Raw genomic sequence first — 20,027 nt, 5'->3', positions numbered from 1 at the left:
ATTTGAATGCAGAAAAGTTGTGTTCTCTCTTCCCTGAAGCGGTTCAGGTAGGTGATCGGTACGTGTCCACCCTGCTGAGAGAGCATGTGTTCTCCAGGCTGACAGAGTACTTTGGAAAGCAATAAAATGGTGTTCAAATTCCTTGATATTATCAGGCATGAGGACTTTACCAAGTGGATAAGATGCCACATCTCATTTTCTTTATGCACTAAAGAATTATAGCACAAACATGCATCTCGCTGGCCTGCCTGCCCTGAGCCGTGGCAGCACCCAGCCCCTGTAACTCTGCTTTTGTTTCTACAGCCAGAGCTGTGCTGGGATTCCTTTTAAGCCAAAAAAAAAACCACCAAGAGGAGATAAAAAGCATTGTCTACTTATTTTATCTTCCTCTAAAATGGAGGCAGTATCAGCAAATGTCAATTCATGTTCAAGCATAAAGGGGAAGCTGAACATCTCAGAGAAAGGTCACGTGGAAACTTCTTCTAATTGTTTGACAGTGTTTTTTTGTTTTCGTCTATTTGTTCGTTCATCTATTGATTGAAAGTCCTGATTTGTTATCATTCTAGTGTCAGCTAGTTCTAGGAACATTTATCTGTATAATAGATAAGTTCAGTTAAATATTACTTCTAGTGTAATATAAGTAGTGTGGAATAACTTTCTGAAGCAGGTCCAGAAATGGAGTTGATTTGTGAGACAATTGTCCTCTTTCTGTTAGTCTCTCCCAGCCTTGGGACGGGTGAGGAATTTGCTCAGAATTTTATCGCCATCGCTGGGCCAATACCCAGCGAGTTAGTCAATAAATTGTATCTGCAGAACCAAGTCCTGCCTAAGGAAGATGTGGGCCCTGCCGTGGCTGAAGCCGATGGTTACCTGTGCCAACAAGATCTTGTGGCTCCTGCCCTGCCCCAGTACTTCTCCCACCTTCGTGAGCTCGGGGTGACGCATTACAAACTCTTCCTGCCGTGGGCACGCGTTCTGCCGACGGGGGATGCCAAGAATCCGGATGAAGCTCAAGTGCGGTGCTACCGGGAGCTGCTCCAGACCCTGGTTGCCGCAGACCTCCGGCCGGTGGTGGTTCTGCATCACCAGCGTGTCCCCAGTGCTGTGGCCGCGCGGGCCGCGGGTGGGAAAGTCAACGCTTTTGCTGACCTCTTTGTGGAATACGCGGAGTTCAGCTTCCATGTTTTTGGGGACCTGGTTGACGTGTGGCTCACCTTCAGCGACCTGCTGGAGGTCCTGCAAAGCCTGCCCGATGAGGACCCCCGGGGCCGAGCCCGGGCGCTCGCTGCCGCTCATGGGAGAACTTACACCAGCTACCACGAGAAATACTCGCCGGCAGGTAAGGAAAATGAGGAGAGGGATTTTTTTGTATGACTTTTTCACAATTATTTTGTGATGGAATCAAATGGCAACTGCTACATGAAATCCCCCTCTGAATATGCTACCAGTGCTCTCAGAATTACATAGAAATCCTTGAGTAACAGGTTCCTTCAAATCCCTTATTTTGATAGTTTTATGGTTTATTGATGATAGCATTTTACTTGAAATGACAGCCAAAATATTTGGAGATAATATATATGTGTATGTGTGCATATTTATATTTAATCTTTTAAGCATCAGGGAAGTATTAAATAGCTTCTGGTTAATTTGAGCAGCAGAAACTAGTACTTCAATCATTATACTACTTCTGTCTGCTTTTTCCTTAAGGCCTCTTGTCTCTGTGCTCTTGATTTAAAGACCAGCAGATGCCCCTCATGAACTGTGGCCTCATACTGGCCAAACTCTTTCCACTGATGCCAAACAACAGGATAAGGGGCAATGGGCACAAACAGAAACACAGGAAGTTTCATGTGAATATGAGGAGAAACTTCTTTACTTTGTGGGTGCCAGAGCCCTGGAACAGGCTGCCCAGAGAGGTTGTGGCACAGGAAAGACATGGACCTGTTGGAGAGGGGCCGGAGGAGCCCCAGAAATAACCCGAGGCTGGAACAGCTCTGCTGGGAGGACAGGCTGGGAGAGTTGGGGTGTTCAGCTGGAGAAGAGGAGGCTCTGGGGAGACCTTATTGTGGCCTTTCCGTACTTAAAAGAATGACAGGGACGGACTTTTTAGCAGGACCTGTTACAATAGGGCAAGGGGCGATGGTTTTAAACTAAAAGATGAGAGATTCAGGCTAGACACAGGGAAGAAATTTTTTACAGTGAGGGTGGTGAGAGCCTGGCCCAGGTTGGCCAGAGAGGTGGTGGCTGAACCATCCCTGGAGACATCCCAGGCCAGGCTGGACGGGGCTCTGAGCAACCTGAGCTGGTGCAGATGTCCCTGCTCATGGCAGGGGGGGCACTGGGGGAGCTGGGGAGGGCCCTTCAACCCAAACTGTTCTATGATTCTGTGATTTGTCCTTACCGATAGAGTGCCTCTTCTTGTTTCAAGGTGGAAAGGTGTCCATTGCTTTAGGACTGGGTCACATCTTGGATAGTGCTTCATCAGAATTTCTTTCAGTTTCTCTTCAGGTAACACCTTAATAGAAATTATTTCCAAAATTATATACATTTGATTTTATTTAACTTGATTTTTTTGTACAGGATCAAATGACCTATTGCAAGTTATATCGAATTTTAGCAAATTTAGTGATTGACCAATTTGGTAAATTTTACTTATGTGATTAGTTTGGTCATGTGAAGGTCACTGATTTTAAAAATGACTTCAGCATCCTTTGTCTAGCAAGCAGTGATTAAGCTATACAGAGAAATATTGGCTCTCATAATGGCAATTTTAGCAATACATATGCTTATATGAGAAGACATCTTCAAAAATGTATCTGTTGTTATTTTCTTTGCAAGTCTACTTAATGTACCACCAAATTTAAAAAGATACTTTATTTTAAATAACCACTACAAAAAAAATTTGCTTATTATGTTAAAACACAGATGGAACTGTGCTGAAAGTGATCTGTCTGCATGGGTGGCACAACATGAGGAGAACATAATCTCTACAAAGATATTGACCTCCTTTCTGGAAAAACCAAACCCTTTGTCAGTAGCTGTCTTCACCTGGGGGATGTTGATGTATGATGTGGGAAACAAATAACAATTAAGGGTTTTGGCTTGTATTCACAAATCTTCAAAATTTAGTAATGGAGTAAGGAATGTTGTAGGCATGACATTTTCAGGATATAAGCAAGTTGTGGTGTGTAGGGAGAGGAAAGATCTTGTATTAGATGACCTGAATAAGCCAGAAGAAAACTTTGGACAGAAAAATAAACTGAAAGCTTATCACTTTTTTTTTCCAGCTTCACCAGCTGGTTTAATAAAAGAATACTATCTATTCCTTCGAACTTTTGACTTCTAGTGGGATAACGCTTACGGTTTGGAATGCTTAAAGATTTCTGAAGTGGACTTTCCCCAAAGGATTGTTGATAAGACCTACCTGAACAACATAGTTGCAAACGTTTCTCTATCTGATTAACCATGGATTTCTTCAATCTTACTAATAAAAAATCAACTGTAAATTGTAGATATTAATTCATATTTATAAAATACTCCCAGAATTTAATTTAGCTGTTTAGATTTTACTTTGTTGAGGAGGAGAGACACAAAATGCATCTTCCCATAAATTATCCAGTTTGCGTTCATTATATTGTCAAGGGGTCCCATATAGCTGTATGACTTACTCCAGCAATGTATCTTTATCAAACATTTCACCATTTTATATATATTTTAATGCAATACTTGCAAAAAATACATTTTACTCTAGGATTATTCTTTTCCTTTTCTTGTTTCCAGGATTCAGTAGATTTTCTGTCTCTCAGCCTTCAGTACTGTTGTGGATATGAAACAGATTTCTACAAGAAATTGAGTGAATTCCAGGTAACATTACTCATAGTGTTCAAATTATAGCAGCAGACAACAGACCATAAATAGAAGGGGAATTTCATGCTTCTTGATGCATGTCTAAACAGTTCTGGTTTGCTGTGACAGCTCAGACAACAGTGACACTAGGGAACAGCTGCATACCACTCACTTCTCTGTTGTTATTCTGACTTAAAAGCAGGTGTTCGAAAGTGCTGGAAAGGATCATCTTGGTCAGTGCTCATTATTGATGTATTAGTGCCTGGAATGGTACAGTTCTTTTGTCTGGGATCGAAAAACCTTCTCTCTCACACCTTAAGTGTTTGATTAGCTGTTGCCTGTACACTACAAGACATTATTCTAGTGTGGGTTCTGCAGCTGTACTACCCAACTTCACAGCTCCTCACCAGCAGAGGCAGTGCTAGAAATGTCAGTGAGTTTAGGATAGGATCACACAGCAGCAACTATGTCAGTGATGTTATAGGCTGGTACCTGGTGTTAAACCTCTGGTACTGAATTGCATTCTTAAAATCTGTAAGAGAAGAGTCATCCAGCAACCGAGCAGCACAATAAGGAGCTCCCCTGGTGACTGATTCTCCTCAGGGTGCCAGTGTGCTGGCAGTTGCTCAAAAAATCTGGAGTGGGCCATTTATGGCAATGGATTCTTACCAAGTAACCTTTCAAAAAAGACTTAGTCCCCTGTGCCTTTCAAATGACGGGTGGAACGCTGAAGGTTTCTGGGGTGTATGCTTTAATTTACTTTGGGATTTTTGGATCAGACAAAAATAGTGGGTGGTATTAAATGCTTACTCTATTGGTTTATTAATTTAACTTTGAAGAACTTTATCACCAATTCTCAGTCTTCTGAGTATTTCCCATTCTGTGTTAAAAGCACCAAATGCCAAGAGCATGGTTTTAGTAGCTGGCTGATGCTTCTTCTTATACAAGTCTCTGTCTTCTGGTTTTGCAGAATGTCTGGAAGGACGTAGAGATCTTGCTTTTCAGTCTGAAGTTCCTTGGTTGTGGTTCTGTGGAAGAGAATAACTTCATACCAGTAGCTGCCATCATCATAGGTGAGTGACATATTTCAGGAAGGAGGAGAGTTTTTTTGCTAAGTTCTGAATGGCAAATTATAAAGAAATTCAAAATTGTCCAGTCTAGATCGCTGCTATTACATGAAATAATTTTATGGTTTCTTTCATAGCCTTCTTGGAAAATGAGTGTTGAGGGAGTGGAAGCAGGAAATTTTCCCCAAAACTTCTGATCATTTTTTAACATGAAGTTGTAAATATCTAATAAAACCCCAGCATACTGGATGTGAGAAAAATAGCTATTAGTTATGAAAAACACTTTGCTTCAAAAGGTGTAATTGTATAATTGTATGTACAGTAGTGTCATGCAGCCCGTGGCATTTAAGTTATGACTAAGTCCATCTCTGATTATTTGTTTGTTTTCAGCTATTAATAAAGAAAAGACACGTACAATTGGATATGATGTTAATGAGTTCTTGGACTTCTCATCATCTCATGTTTTAAGGTACAGTTTTTCTCCCTTAGATCAGGTACTATAATAAAATGGTGTCCTTTAGAAACCTATGTGGAGGCAGACAGAAGGCAGTTTTAGTGGTAAAATCTGCTGTTAGTTCCTGAAAGGACTGGAGAATAATGCCTTTGTGCTGAGCCCCATCTCTTGCTATCACAGGTGATGGAATCTTCTCCCACTCTCTCATCCTTGGCTGCCCAGGTTGCACCTTCAAGCCAGTAGTAACAAGTACATTTTCCAAGGCTTCTGTTCTTTCCAAGAGCAAAACAGTTAAAAATAAATAAATAAAATAAAATAGAGACTTTCCTAGGAGAGAAGGTAATTGTGCCTGCAGAAATGTAGATGTCATTGTGCAGGGCGATGCTAAGGATTACAGGAGCAGGACTGGTTAGTTTTAGCTTCTCCCATGAAAACTCATGAGAGCAGCTGTAGCTTGTGAAAACGCTACACACTGCACGGGTTTTGTTTGCACCTCTGACTCAGCTGTAATGAATTACGAGAATCCGCCTGCAAATCAAGAAATGCATTAGACATGCAGTTCTTGAGCTGCTCTGCAGTTAGCTCACTGCACTCCGCCTTCACCTGCGAGCTGGGTGGCAGTAGGTTGGACTGATCAGATGACAAACGAATGGGACCCTATGTGCCTGATGTCAGCTGAATGGGCAGCAAATGTTTCATCTGTCCTCCGTGTTCACAAGTTTTGTGGCACTGGCATCCATCCACCTTGGAGTTTGTAACTTCTTTTTATTCTATTTGCAGCAAAACAAACACTCTGCAGGAGAACCCAGTTGCTGTTTTTGCTCCTCGCTCCTCCTATCAAATGGTTTGGGAAATGTTTGCCAACCAGTCTGAATTGGAGAGGGATTCTTTTCTGCAAGATGTTTTCCCAAGTGGTTTCCTCTGGGGCACATCCACAGGTGCCTTTAACGTTGAAGGAGCTTGGGCAGAGGATGGGAAAGGAGAGAGCATCTGGGACCAGTTTGGGCATGCAGGTCAAGTCTACATGAACCAAACAGCAGACGTGGCGTGTGACAGCTACTATAAAACCAGCTATGACATTTACCTACTTAGGGGTCTTCATCCCCAACTGTACAAGTTTTCTGTATCCTGGCCTAGAATTTTCCCTGCTGGCACTAACGACGCCATTAACTCCAAGGGTGTTGATTATTACAACCAATTAATTAACCGATTGCTGGACTCTGACATTGAGCCCATGGTGACTCTGTTCCACTGGGACCTCCCTCAAGCTCTTCAGGTTCTTGGTGGCTGGCAGAATGACAGTATCATAGATGCTTTTGTAAACTACGCAGACTTCTGCTTTGCCACTTTCGGGGATAGAGTCAAGTTCTGGATTACTTTCCATGAGCCTTGGACTATTAGCTACGGTGGCTACGGCACCGGAGAGCATCCTCCAGGAATCGCTGACCCGGGAGTAGCATCTTACAAGGTAGGGATGCAGGAACAATTGGGATCCTGCAGCTGCCATGGTTGTGTTGTTTTCCTCTGATGGTTCTGTACTTCATCTATGTTCAAGCCTAGTGTGGCCTCTGAGACAACTATTTGCTTGTTGAATTTGTGATACTTGCAAAAAACTGGGGTAGTTAATGAATGCTAGGTGTCTTTGTTTTATTTTTCTATTCTGAAAGCCAGTGGTGGTGAAAAGCCAGATTCTTCTGCTTAATCCAAAACCTGCTGCACTCTGGCTATGAGTATTTGTTTTGTCAAGGTTTCTTCTTTTAGATGGAGATGACATTCTCACATGGCAATAATCTCAGTGCTTGAGGGTTCTTGTGCAAAGCAGTGTGACACGCATTCCTCTGCTCTCTGCCCTCAGGTGGCTCACACGATTCTCAAGGCTCACGCCAAGGTCTGGCACCTGTATAATGACAGATACCGCTCTCACCAACTGGGAAAGGTGGGGCTGGTGCTGAACTCGGACTGGGCTGAACCCAAGACTCCAACCAGCTCTGAGGACCTGAGGGCATCTGAGAGGTATCTGCAGTTCATGCTTGGCTGGTTTGCTCACCCAATATTTGTTAATGGTGATTACCCAGATGTCCTGAAGTCTCAGATCCAGGAGGTAAACCAGCAGTGCTCCACAACAGTTGCACAGCTTCCTCTATTTACAGAAGAGGAGAAGTCTTGGGTAAAAGGGACTGCAGATTTTTTTGGCCTTTCCCATTACACTTCCCGCCTGGTCAGTGCTGTGATGAATGGGACCTGCACACCAGGCTACGAGAGCATTGGGAACTTCTCCGTGCATGTAGATCCTTCTTGGCCACAGGCTGCCTCTTCTTGGATCCGTGTTGTCCCTTGGGGATTAAGGCGGCTGCTGAAGTTTGTGTCCCAGGAATATACAGGGGCAAAGATCCCAATTTACATCGCAGGAAATGGTATGCCAACAGAGGATGCGGGGGATCTTATTAATGACACTCTGCGAGTGGATTACTTCCGCCGGTACATCAATGAGGCTCTAAAAGGTAGGGAGATTTCTTTTCTTTTTTTTTTTTTAATAATGGCAACAAGTTATTCTGTCACTTCTGTGGTGATTAACTTTAAAACATCACCACTTGCGCAGTGATATGAGGTCAGCTGCCTGTTGTGTATGCAGGGTGACCTCATGTACTTTGGCCTATCTGGTGTCCAGATATGGAACCCTCTGTTCTGTTTAGATGTGGGAATAGGTTTTCTGTATATACGGATGAATGTAGCCTGGACCCTAATGTCAGTCCCTCTGTGAGAATAGTGTTTATATACATCAGCCCCCCTGAACATGATTTGCTGGAGGCAGACTCTTACCTATAGAGATCTCACAGATCAGGGCTGAATGACAGATTTGCTTAATCAGTAAAGCTAACAAACAGCATCCTGTAACGTTTCAGGTTAGAATTTTTAGGGAGATATTTATATTTCAGTCATTTTCTGCAAGGTTCAAGGTGTGCCTGTATCTTTGCAAACTGCTTATCGATTGTCTTAAAAATAATACTAGTGCCTGAAGTTCCAGACAGGTGTAGAGATTTGAGAATTGAAATAGATATGTGACTGTTCTGCTAACAGAAACTCTCTTACGTTCAAGGAAGATAGGCAAGTACTAAATCCATGTAATGTTTCAGTTCAACTATAGTGTCAAATCTAAAAGCGCGCCATGTACCTAAATTGAGGAATCCTGCTTGAAAATAAGAACACAGGGAAAGGGACACCAGTGGCACAAATGCCCTGTACTCAAATATCTCTTGACTAATATTTGTTTTCTTATGCATTTTAGCCACTAAGCATTTGACCAGTGCTGACTGCTTTTCTTGCCAGATACTCTAATTGTCTGGGGGGAGGTGGTTTGCCTAAAAGACCATTTGTAGATGTTTGGCTTGTCACACTGTTACCTCAGTTGTGGTGCTTATGTTGTACTGTGCTGCATTCAGAAAACATTCAAACGAATAACTGTGTCTTTTACTGTTTCTGCGACAGCGGTAAAACTAGACACAGTTGATGTTCGGTCATACATTGCTCGATCCCTGGTTGATGGCTTTGAAGGCCCGCTGGGGTACCGCCTAAAATTTGGGCTACATCATGTGAATTTTGAAGATAGCAACAGACCAAGAACTCCCAAGGCATCTGCTTATTTCTATTCCAGTGTCATTGAAAATAATGGTTTCCCACCCAAAGTCTTGGAGAGATTTTCTAAACCGGCAGTATTTGACCTCCCCATGTCATCAAAGTTGCCCAATTTACCAGCATCAGAAGTTCCCTCCAAGGCAAAAGTTGTCTGGCAGAAGTTTTCATCTCAAACGGACTTTGAAAGGGACACGTACTTTTACGGGACGTTCCCAGAGGACTTTACGTGGGGTGTGTCTTCTTCTGCCTACCAGGTAGAGGGAGGCTGGGATGCTGATGGCAAAGGACCCAGCATTTGGGATAACTTCACCCATGTCCCAGGGAATATAAAGAATGATGACACTGGAGATATAGCTTGTGACAGCTACAACAAAGTGGAGGAAGATATTTACCTGCTGAGAGCCTTAGGGGTAAAGAACTATTGTTTCTCTCTGTCCTGGTCTCGAATTTTCCCCAGCGGAAGGAACGATTCAATAAACAGCCATGGAGTTGACTACTATAACCGTCTCATTGATGGTCTGGTTGCAAACAACATCACTCCGATCGTCACTCTGTACCACTGGGACCTGCCACAAGCTCTCCAGGACATCGGTGGCTGGGAGAGCAGCGCACTCATCGACCTGTTTGATAGTTTTGCAGATTTCTGTTTTCAGACCTTTGGGGACAGGGTGAAGTTCTGGATCACGATCAATGAACCCCAAGTCATCGCTTGGGTTGGCTACGGCACCGGGACGTTCCCACCCAACGTCAACGACCCTGGCAGTGCTCCCTACAAGGTTGCCCACATCTTACTGAAAGCTCACGCCAGGGTCTACCACACGTATGATGACAAATACAGAGCGAGTCAGGGAGGGGTTGTCACTCTGTGTCCCAACTTTGACTGGGTTGAGCCGAACTCACCAAGTGACCCCAGGGACATCGAAGCTGCAGACAGGCACGTGCAGTTTTTGGTGGGGTGGTTTACACACCCGATTTTTAAAAATGGGGACTACCCTGAGGTCATGAAGTGGAAAGTTGGGAACAGGAGTGAGCTACAGAACCTGCCATCATCACGCCTTCCAGTTTTCACGGCAGAGGAGCGTGAATACATCAGGGGCACAGCAGATGTTTTCTGCTTCAACACCTACACCTCCAAAATTGTGACCCATGCAACGACCCGTTTGAGGCCCTTCTCCTACGAGCACGACCAGGAAGTTTCAACAAAGGTTGACAGCTCCTGGCCTTCCTCAGCTATTGCTGACCATCGCGCTGTGGCCTGGGGGCTGAGGAGGCTACTGAACTGGATCAAAGAAGAATATGGAAATCCCCCGATATACATCATGGAGAACGGGGTGGGGATAAAGACCACATCAGATGTTGATGACAATGCCAGGATATTTTACTACAAAACATACATTGATGAAGCTCTAAAAGGTACCGGTGTTTGCTTTTGTTCTGTTGGTGTTGTGTGTCTCCTCTCTTGATTTCTGGTTACTCTGCAGACTAGTTTTTAAAAGTAATTGATATTGGTCTTTAAATATTCTGAACACAATATAAGCATAGTGTATCTTTTTATGATCTCCTTTGCATGGCCATTTGTACTTTGTATCCTCCAACTATGAAGAGCCTCTTAATGATCTCAGCTGACCAGTGCCAGCTTTATGAAGCTAGAAGTGTTTACGTACTTACATGTGAATTCGTTGTGGTTCCTTTAATGTGTGATTATACAATTGATGCTCTTCCGTTTGGTTCTGGTTTTTCAGCTTACAAGTTGGATGGTGTTAATCTGCGAGGATACAATGCTTGGTCTTTTATGGATAGCTTTGAATGGCTGAATGGTTATGAGCCAAGATTTGGATTGCACCAGGTTGATTTTGACAATCCCAACAGGCCAAGAACTCCGAAACGCTCTGCTGTGTACTATGCAGAAATCATCCGCAATAACGGTATCCCATTGCCAAAAGAAGATGAATTTTTATATGGAGAGTTTCCAAAAAACTTTTGTTGGAGTGTAGCAACTGCAGCATATCAGGTTAGGAAACTGAAACCAACTCTTTAAGTAACTGCGGACGCTTAATTCATTTTGAATGAGACATCTACAGCTTTTGTAACGTCAGGTTTTACTGTAATTGAGAGATGGTGTAACAACCACAGTAAAAGGGAGGAACATGGAGATGTTTAAGGGCATGGTTACACCACAGAAATTGAGACAGCAGCATGGGCTTCACAAGAGCCAGCCAACATGGAGCAGCCCGTGAACTGAAACAATGCCTGTTCTGTGACATTGTACTTTGCTAATATGTCTTGAGGTCTAAGAAGTCTTAGTAGTTTGGTACAGCAAAACCATTGCTATTTCTGGTCTTAAGCTGGTAAGTCAAAATATTGTGTGGTGCCACGGAGACTAACAGGCTGAATTCTTTGCTAAGCCAAGACCTAAAATTGTTTACCAATGATTTCCCCTCTACCTCATCTTCAATTACAGATTGAGGGAGGATGGAGAGCAGATGGAAAAGGACTCAGCATTTGGGACCAATTTGCTCACACTCCCTTGAGAATCAGCAATGATGACACTGGAGACGTAGCTTGTGACAGCTACCACAAGATCGAGGAGGATGTGGAAATGCTGAAAAGCCTCAAGGTGTCTCACTATCGCTTTTCAATCTCCTGGTCCCGCATTCTCCCAGACGGGACCACCAGATACATCAATGAAATGGGACTGAACTACTACGAAAGGCTTATTGATGCTCTTCTGGCAGCTAACATTATGCCTCAGGTAACTAAAACCAGTAACTTTCAGGTAACTAAAAAGTAGCAGAACCCAAATCTGATGTTCAGAGCACATGTGTATGTTTCCATCCACACCCTCCTTCACAGAGAAAATGTTTTTCATTGTGTTCTGCAAGGAAACATGTTTTTTTGCATAAACAAAAGAACAGGATATATAATGATACGTTAGAAATTACTACCCAGGAAGATCACAGTAACCTTGTTGGCTGTTTCCAACTACTTTCTCATTCCTCGCATGCTTGAAAGTGGATTCCACAAGGACCTACTCAGTGATCCTTGCGGAGACTGAGATGAGGCCAACCCACTTGTAGTACCCAGAATCCTCCTTCTTGCCTTTCTTGGAGATGGAGGTAATATTATTCTTTTCCCAGGAGTCAAGAAGCTCCACTGATCAGCACAGTTTGTCACGTAAAATGGACAGTGACCTCACCACTGCATCAATCAGCTTTATGAGCACTGTTGGGTGAATCTGACCTGTCCCCATAGACTTGGACACATGGCGCTTTTTTCTGCTTCCACCCGTTGCTTCCCCACTGCTGGCTGTCCCTGTCCTCCCCAAACCATGCTGGTACCTGTGAGGAGTGCACAGGGCTGCACCAAGCGCTGCATACGTGTGTGTGCTCACCGGCCAGGGGGCAAGCTGGGAGTATCTACACAAGCGTCACACCGTGCTTAAGCAAACCAGTGCCTTCCCAGCTGTACTGTAGCCCGGTCCATGGATGTACCAGCCCAGACAGATGTTCTGTTGGACTCTATTTCATCTGAGAGTCAGTGCAGGTGCAGCAGTTCTTCCCTGATGAGTTCTTGCTATCACAAGGTTGTGGTGGTGTTTGGTAAAAGCTTAATCTTCACCATCAGGCAGACCTTAGAGGCAGGCTGATTTCCTCATGTTCTAAAGACAGAAACACTGGCAAAAAGGTATTTTATTTGCGTGCACAAGTGATCACTACAAACACACACAGTTAGGAGCAAGTAGCTGCAGATCAAAGCACACTTTCTTTGTGTTCATAAATGAGGCTGAGTTACTGTCCTTATTTCTGAAAGTGAAAGAGTGACTGACTGAGTCTCTTTTCTTGCTGTCTTTCCCCACAGGTAACTCTCTATCACTGGGACCTCCCACAGGAGCTGCAGAACGTTGGTGGATGGGAGAATGATACTATAGTTCAGAGGTTTAAGGAATATGCTGAGCTCCTCTTCCAGAGACTGGGAGATAAAGTGAAATTTTGGATAACCCTCAACGAACCCTACAACACTGCATATTGTGGCTATGGCGTTGGCACAGCCGCTCCAGGTAAGACTCCTGGGAATAACCTCAGCGCCTTCATGCACGGTGGTCACAACTCTGGTTTGTGCTGCAGCAGAGTAGGTGCTAAAGTAGAGCAAGGAAGACGGTGTGGTGGGGATAAATGGGGTTTTGCCTGCTGTGGGGTGATGAACTGCTCCTTCTTTCATTTTACCTGTCCCCTTCCAGACATCCCTCCTCTGCAACCTCGGGGTTGCACTTACTGCCTGGAGCAGACCCCATGTCCAGACCAGCTGCAGGGACTAGAGGGCTGAGCTCTGCTGTAGGGTAGAGGCACAGGAATGGAAGGGGAGGGAAGGGAGCTGGCCTGAACACACAGCTTTCTGCTCTCCATGCCCGCAGCAGCAGCCTGTTGCCGGGGCTGGCAGCCCTGCACAGACAGAGCGAGCTGAGCCGGCCCCTGTCCCACCACAGCGGGACGAGGGGGCGATGCGGGGTCCTGCCCACTGCAGCTGCACCTTCAGCTGTCTCTGCTGAAGCAGCGATTGCAGCCCAGGCTGGGCCCGAAGGCACCAGGTGCTGCCGGTTTATTCATTTACCAGCAGGCAGTTCTGCATGTCCTGGGTGTTGTGTTAACCTGGGAAGAAGCCACTGAGAAACTGGAAACTGCTGCTCTACTGCCTGTGCTGTCCCTGTCTCTGCAGGTGTCTCTGTTCGGCCAGGCCGAGCCCCTTATGTGGTGGGACACAACTTAATAAAGGCCCACGCGGAAGCCTGGCACCTCTACAATGAGACCTACCGTGCAAAACAAGGAGGATTGATCTCCATCACCATCAACTCTGACTGGGCAGAACCAAGGAACCCACACAACCAGGAGGACGTCGATGCTGCCAGACGATATTTGCAGGTACAGAGACACCTGGTCACAGCTCTCCCTGCTGCTCCTGGGTTTGTTTGTGGTGACATCCCCGTCCTGGGTGCTGGAGATGCCCAAAACCCAGGTCAACATCTCGCCACACCAGCATGAAAGAAAAGGGTGAGCTAGAGGCACCACTGCAAGGAAATGTGTCACCCCCATCTGGTGTCTGATCAAGTATGCAACAGAAATGACACAAAGTACGATAGCAGTGCCAAAATCTTATTAAATTTGCTGCCATTAAATGAGCATCCCTGCACGTCTCCTTGTGCCCATTCATTACAAATTCAGGTACTAGCTATAAAGCAGCACATGAAAGAGAAATGGTTAAATCCCTTGTTTTGATACATAATTTAGCTTTCTCTCTTATTTCCTGGCTTAGTTTTTGCTAGGTTGGTTTGCTCATCCCATTTTCAAAAACGGTGATTATAACGAAGTGATGAAAGAGAGGATCCGGGACCGCAGTCTGGCTCAGGGTCTGAGCCAATCCCGGTAAGAGCCCAGGCACATTTCTGCTTTTGTTGTACTTGCTGTGTTGAGTCCTGCTTTTCTCCAAGTGCTAAATTTCAATGATTCTGTTGCAATGTTTACTGTAAAAATCTTATAGTATCCTCACACAAAAAGCCTAGTGTACATTTTGCCTGTTCCCTGTCTCTACCTTCCTTGCAAACTAAACTTACTAATATAACATATCTTTGGGGTAGTAAGTTGGCGGCTTAGAATGACGTAGTAAATGATCTGCATTAGACACAGTGCTTTACCTGACTGTGGTATATTAAATGTGTTTTAACTGTTCTTAAAACTATGTCCTGAACTTGGGCACTGAGAACTCATTGGTCCCTCTGAATTATGTTTCTTGTTTTCCATTCCTATTAATTGTTCTTAACCCTATTGTGCTAGCAGTGCTCCATCATGAGTGTTCTCCCTTTTCTCACCCTTTTTAGTTACATATAAGGAAAGAACTTTTTTCCTCTCTTCACTTTAATAGCCATTTAATGGGTCATAGTAAATCTGGGGCTATTCCTGATCGTTCCTCTCTGAAAATGTGAATGACCACTTGTTGGGAAGAGTCAGTGTGTGCTCTGCAGCAAAGACAGGTCTCTTCAAAATTTGTTATGCTTTTATGTGTGCCTAAAGCACTTGCATTCTTGAGAACTTCTTTTTGACACTGTTTTTTCTCTGGCAGTTGCAAATTCACTGTATGTTGCTTTATGAGCTAACATGTCCAAGCATCTCCTGTCCTCATTCTAAGCCTGCAAACTCTCAAGCACAACCAAATTGCCAGCATTTTCAGCAGGGGTTGCCTGTGGGCCTAATTCCCAGAACAATTTTCTCCCACTTCTGGCTAAAAGAGACCCAAAACCTCACTCCTTGCTCCACGGAGCCCTTGATGTCCCCGAGTCTGTTTCTTACTCTCTGCAGGGCTGCAGATCCCAAAGGGGGATGTTCTTCTCTGGGGAGACCTCCCTTTCGAAGGGGACCAAGCACTTCAGGATTAAATAGTGGAGTCCACAGAGAGTGCCTAGTTCTCAGTTTCTCCTGGGTTTTTCCATGTTCCTGCAGAAGGATCATGGTACCTCCCCTTGTGCCTGTGGTGCTGGTACTGGGAATACCAGCATTACACATGGAGTGTGTTCAAAGTGTGCATCTCAGGGAGAAAGCTCAGAAGTTTTTATTGTTTCCTGTGTAGAAACCAGAGTTTATGAGACACCCCTGTATGTACTTCTGCAATGACCTACCAAGAACTGCTACTGTCACAAAAGAGAAGAGCTCCTCTTCCTTTTGTTTTCAAGGGCATGTAGTGACAGGACAAGGGATAATGGCTTTAAACCAAAATAGCAGAGATTTAGGTGAGATATAAGGAAGAAATTCTCCCCCATGAGGGTGGTGAGGCCCTGGCACAGGCTGCCCAGAGCAGCTGTGGACGCCCCATCCCTGGAAGTGTCCAAGGCCGGGTTGGACGGGGCTTTGGGTGACCTGGGCTAGTGGAAGGTGTCCCTGTCCATGGCAGGGGGTGGAACTACATGATCTTTGAGGTCCCTTCCAACCCAAACCATTCTATGATTCTATTTGCAGCGGACACCTGCTCCCCTGCAGCTGTGAGCACACCTGGGCACAGACGGCTGCTGCACCTTCGGTTTCTGCAAGCAGGGGTACGGTGTTTTGAGGGGGCTCGAGACAGCTCCCCTGAGCGGGGACAGGAGCCCTGGATGTCACTGGCACCGTTTCATGCTTCCCTGTGCCACTGCTGGTCATGTTCTTGCAGGATGGTGGCCTGAGACAGGTCACTCATCATTCTAGCAAGAGATTAGTTTAGTTTATACAACAGGACTGGGGAGGACTTAGAAGCAAAAGAAGGGAAAATCCTGAGAAAATTTACATTTTGAGGGGTTTATGCTTTTCTCTGTTTTCTGTTGCAGACTTCCAGAATTTACTGAAAGTGAAAAGCAAAGAATTAAAGGCACATATGACTACTTTGGTCTAAACCATTATACTACAGTTTTAACATACAACCTGAAGTATCCTACAGGTGTTCTGTCGTATGACTCTGACAGGTAAGAGAGGAAGATAAATTATTGGTCAAGTAAAATATGCACACCTGGAACCTGGGCCAACCTTCTGGTGCTGTTATTTTCACAGAAGTCCAGCAACACCCCTTTTGTTACACACCTGATGATAAACACGAATGTTTAAAAGAGAACAAAGAAAATTAGAGGATCTCCTAAGGGAAAGAATCTGCACTTCTGAGTCTCCCAATGGTTTGGGATCAGCTGTAAACAGTATTTTTTGTATTTCCTACCCCTAATCTACAGTTTGAACTGCTAGATTATCCTGGTTTATGGATACTGCTCCATTTGCTGTTAAACAGTTGTTAGTTCCCTCACCACAGTGGGTAAATGTATGTTCAAAGCCTAAATAGCCAAATCACTTCATGGTTAAGCATACACAAGTCAAGATTTTTATTTAGATACCAATGTCTTCCCCAGCTTCAAGAAGGTAAACAACAGGAGCTTACCAGTTTTTCCGATGAGAATTAAGGTAATGGTGGGACCGCACACAGGGGTGAACATTGGCTGTTTTCCAAAACAATTCCACAGAGAGTATCTGGAATTACTATAACTTCCCTTTGCTGCTGCATCCTGGCCACTGTGTTTTTAGCCTGTCTTGCTAAAAGGGCTCAGTCTTGCATTCCTGGACGTAGGTATAAATGGCAATTTTGTGTGCTCAGGCGCTGCATTAAAGGGCAAACAGTAGAATTCGTGTCAAAACGAGGATTAGGAGCTAACATTGCGTGCTCAGCCATAGTTGATTTAATATGATTGTAAAGTAAGAATATGATTGTAAAGTATGAGAAGTGTTTTCTAGAGGCCTGTGAGCACCAGCACCACCTCTGCCCACTGCTCTTCCACCAACATCACTGCTGTGGGCACTTGGGACTGGGCCCTTGATGGACGTGTCCTCCTCTTCCTCCTCTGCAGGGGTGTAGCTGCAGTAGCTGACCGCAGCTGGCTGAAGTCTGGTTCCCTCTGGCTAAAGGTGACACCCTTTGGTTTCCGAAAGATCCTGAGATGGATCAAGGAAGAGTACAACAACCCGCCGATCTACGTGACCGAAAACGGGATCTCGGAAAGGGGAGCCTTCGACTTCAATGACACTTGGCGAACACATTACCATCGGAGCTACATTAATGAAGCACTGAAAGGTAGGAATGATTATTTAAATCTGATCATCTGCATCGCTAGAGAGCAGCAGTGTCTCACCACAAAACTGAACGTAGAAAGCAAGTTGTGAAGAGCTGGAAGTGTGCAAGTCACATGTGCACGTGGGTTTACTCTGTGTCCATTTCTGAGAAATTTCGGGTTTAGCAGAAACTGGCCTTGGACAGGCAGGACTTTGCAGGGAAAGGTGATCTAAAGGAAGAACAGACCCTGGGTTTAGTGAGGTAACTGCAGTGTCCTTGTATAGCTGTGTCTGGTAGGAGAAGGTTCCACTACTTGATGGGTTAACGGCTATGAACAGCTGTTTTGACTTCTAGTTTGACTACGGCTGTATCTAAAGACTGCATCTTTAAAAAACCAAAACAAAACAAAAAACCAAAGCACCCAAAACCAGAAACCCCCAACCCAAACTGGTTTCAATTACAGCAGTGGTCAGGCAGCATCAGGGAAGAGCATTTTCAATTTGCTTCAGTTCGGTGCTCATTTACTGCCTCTTAGCAGTGGAGCCCCACAAGCCTTTGTTGAAGCAATGGATGTATGTTGATGGTGTTTCTTCTCTATTCCTAAACCTTTGTTTATTGGACAAAAGCTTTGATTTTTTGGAGCAGAGACAAGGCCTCTCCAGCGCTGGCAGGCTGACTGGTTGCTCATTAGCTGTAACGTGGCAGCTGAACTACCTCAAAGCAGCTGAGCTAAAGCAATGCATGAGAGGACCGGGAATGGGGAGGTGGTGACACCAGTGAGGCCAAAGCAGCACTAACCTCCCTGTGCTCGGACCCCGGTGCTGTGTAGTGTTCCCCAGCATCTTTGTGCCACTGCTGGCATCATGGTGACATCTCCTGTTACCCGGCTGCACAACTAACCCATTCTCTCTGCTCCTGGTGATAGCTGTGGTGCTCGACGGCGTCGATTTAAGAGGCTACACTGTGTGGACGCTGATGGACAACCTTGAGTGGGCAGTGGGCTTTGACGAAAGGTTTGGGTTCTACCACGTGAATTTCACAGACCCCGAGCTGCCGCGGCGCCCTAAGGCCTCTGCCAGGTTTTACTCACAGATCATAAACTGCAATGGATTTCCAGACCCTGCGATGGGCCCACATCCCTGCCTGGAACTAGAGCAGCCTGAAGGTAAGCGATGCAGCAGAAATCGTGCTTCTGTCTATGTCTGATTCTAACCCCAAAAGATTTCCATAATCTGTGTTCTTTAAAGATACCACCATTTTCTGCAATATTCTTTTTGGGGGTTCCAGTAGTGCACTGACTAATCATCAGTTTTTGTTATGACTGAAGACCTACATGTAGAATTATGTCAGTTTTGCATGCAAAACCAGAACAACCTAACATTTGTGTAATAGCACCTGTCCCCAAAATGCAGCAAAAAAGTTATTCCATTCTACTTTCCTCTGATTAACAGAATTACACACATTCCATTCCCACATGATTTTAAATAATTCTGAATAGTTTATACAGATCAGTGTTTTGAGTAAGCCTTTGGAAATATTGATTCATCATTTACATTCTCTGAACTAAAGAAGTACAGTGAACAGCAACCATTGTTAATGTGGGGTTTTTAAATAATCATTTTAATCAGCTTTTTGGGGTGACCACAGGTAGCGGAGAACACTCGCCTCTCCCGGAGTCTTGGGTGTTTCACTATGAGCCTCAGTTGTGCCTTCACCCTGAGCTAGAATTGTGTCAATCACTGATCCTACAGAATTACGGCTGCTGCCAGAGCACGGAACAGCAAGGCTGGCAGATGTGTGGAGGCAGGACCCAGCACTGCACATGTGTGCAGGAAAAAGTTCACCTGGGCTCTGCACTAACATTTTTCTTATTGTTGACATCTTTTGTTGTTGACATCTATTGTTGTTTTCTTATTGTTGACAGTGACACCAACAGACAGGACCCCAGGACCGGCTGCCAGTACACATTTTTTGGGACTAGATTTAACATCACAAAGTGCAGAAATAGCGCTCTATGTGCTTTTTGCCCTTTCTGCAGTTGGAGTGCTGGGCTTGGCTCTTCTTGGATATAAGTATGGAAAATTATCCAAAAGATCCTGTAAACGATCACACACAGAACTTAGTCGAATGTAAAGTTTCTACCTGGAAAAGAACATAATCCTTGTGCTATTGCCACTTTGTGTCTTGCCTTCATTTCATTGCTTGCTTACCAACTTTAAAATACAAAATAATTTTTTTTCTGTTAAGGGTCTCTTTTTGTCCCCAGCCATTATTGATTTAAGACAAGAGTAAAATTGTTTGTTTCTATCCACGTAAAGTTTCTGAACTTGAACTTTCATCTGTTCTCATGTCATACTCTCCCCTGGATGATGTGGGTCTCTTCAAGGGATCTGAGAGCAGCCCCCAGCAGCTCTACTGCA

At 44.6% G+C, this 20,027-nt stretch overlaps 1 protein-coding gene across 1 annotated transcript; it reads left to right on the top strand.

Moving 5' to 3' along the window:
* Positions 1-675: 675 nt before the first annotated feature.
* Positions 676-19,781, top strand: LCT (lactase). Its single transcript, XM_065637889.1, has 17 exons — positions 676-1,339; positions 2,429-2,508; positions 3,781-3,864; positions 4,817-4,919; positions 5,304-5,382; positions 6,148-6,835; positions 7,223-7,868; positions 8,854-10,413; positions 10,743-11,011; positions 11,462-11,752; positions 12,859-13,057; positions 13,714-13,916; positions 14,308-14,417; positions 16,346-16,480; positions 17,405-17,628; positions 18,533-18,772; positions 19,532-19,781. Exons 1-17 carry the CDS (start codon positions 676-678, stop codon positions 19,738-19,740), a joined length of 5,784 nt encoding a protein of 1,927 aa, XP_065493961.1. The 3' UTR covers positions 19,741-19,781.
* The last annotated feature ends 246 nt before the right edge of the window (positions 19,782-20,027 follow it).

The sequence above is a fragment of the Caloenas nicobarica genome, chromosome 6, assembly GCF_036013445.1.
Source record: "Caloenas nicobarica isolate bCalNic1 chromosome 6, bCalNic1.hap1, whole genome shotgun sequence".
In the NCBI taxonomy this organism is placed as follows: domain Eukaryota; kingdom Metazoa; phylum Chordata; class Aves; order Columbiformes; family Columbidae; genus Caloenas; species Caloenas nicobarica.
Note: the sequence above shows the minus strand (reverse complement) of the source record. Positions and strands in the feature narration are given on the sequence as shown.

Coding starts and splice junctions, on each gene's coding strand:
- LCT (XM_065637889.1), top strand. CDS start 676: ATGGAGTTGATTTGTGAGACAATTGTCCTCTTTCTGTTAGTCTCTCCC. Junction 1,340..2,428: donor CGAGAAATACTCGCCGGCAG/GTAAGGAAAATG, acceptor TCTTGTTTCAAG/GTGGAAAGGTGTCCATTGCT. Junction 3,865..4,816: donor AGAAATTGAGTGAATTCCAG/GTAACATTACTC, acceptor CTGGTTTTGCAG/AATGTCTGGAAGGACGTAGA.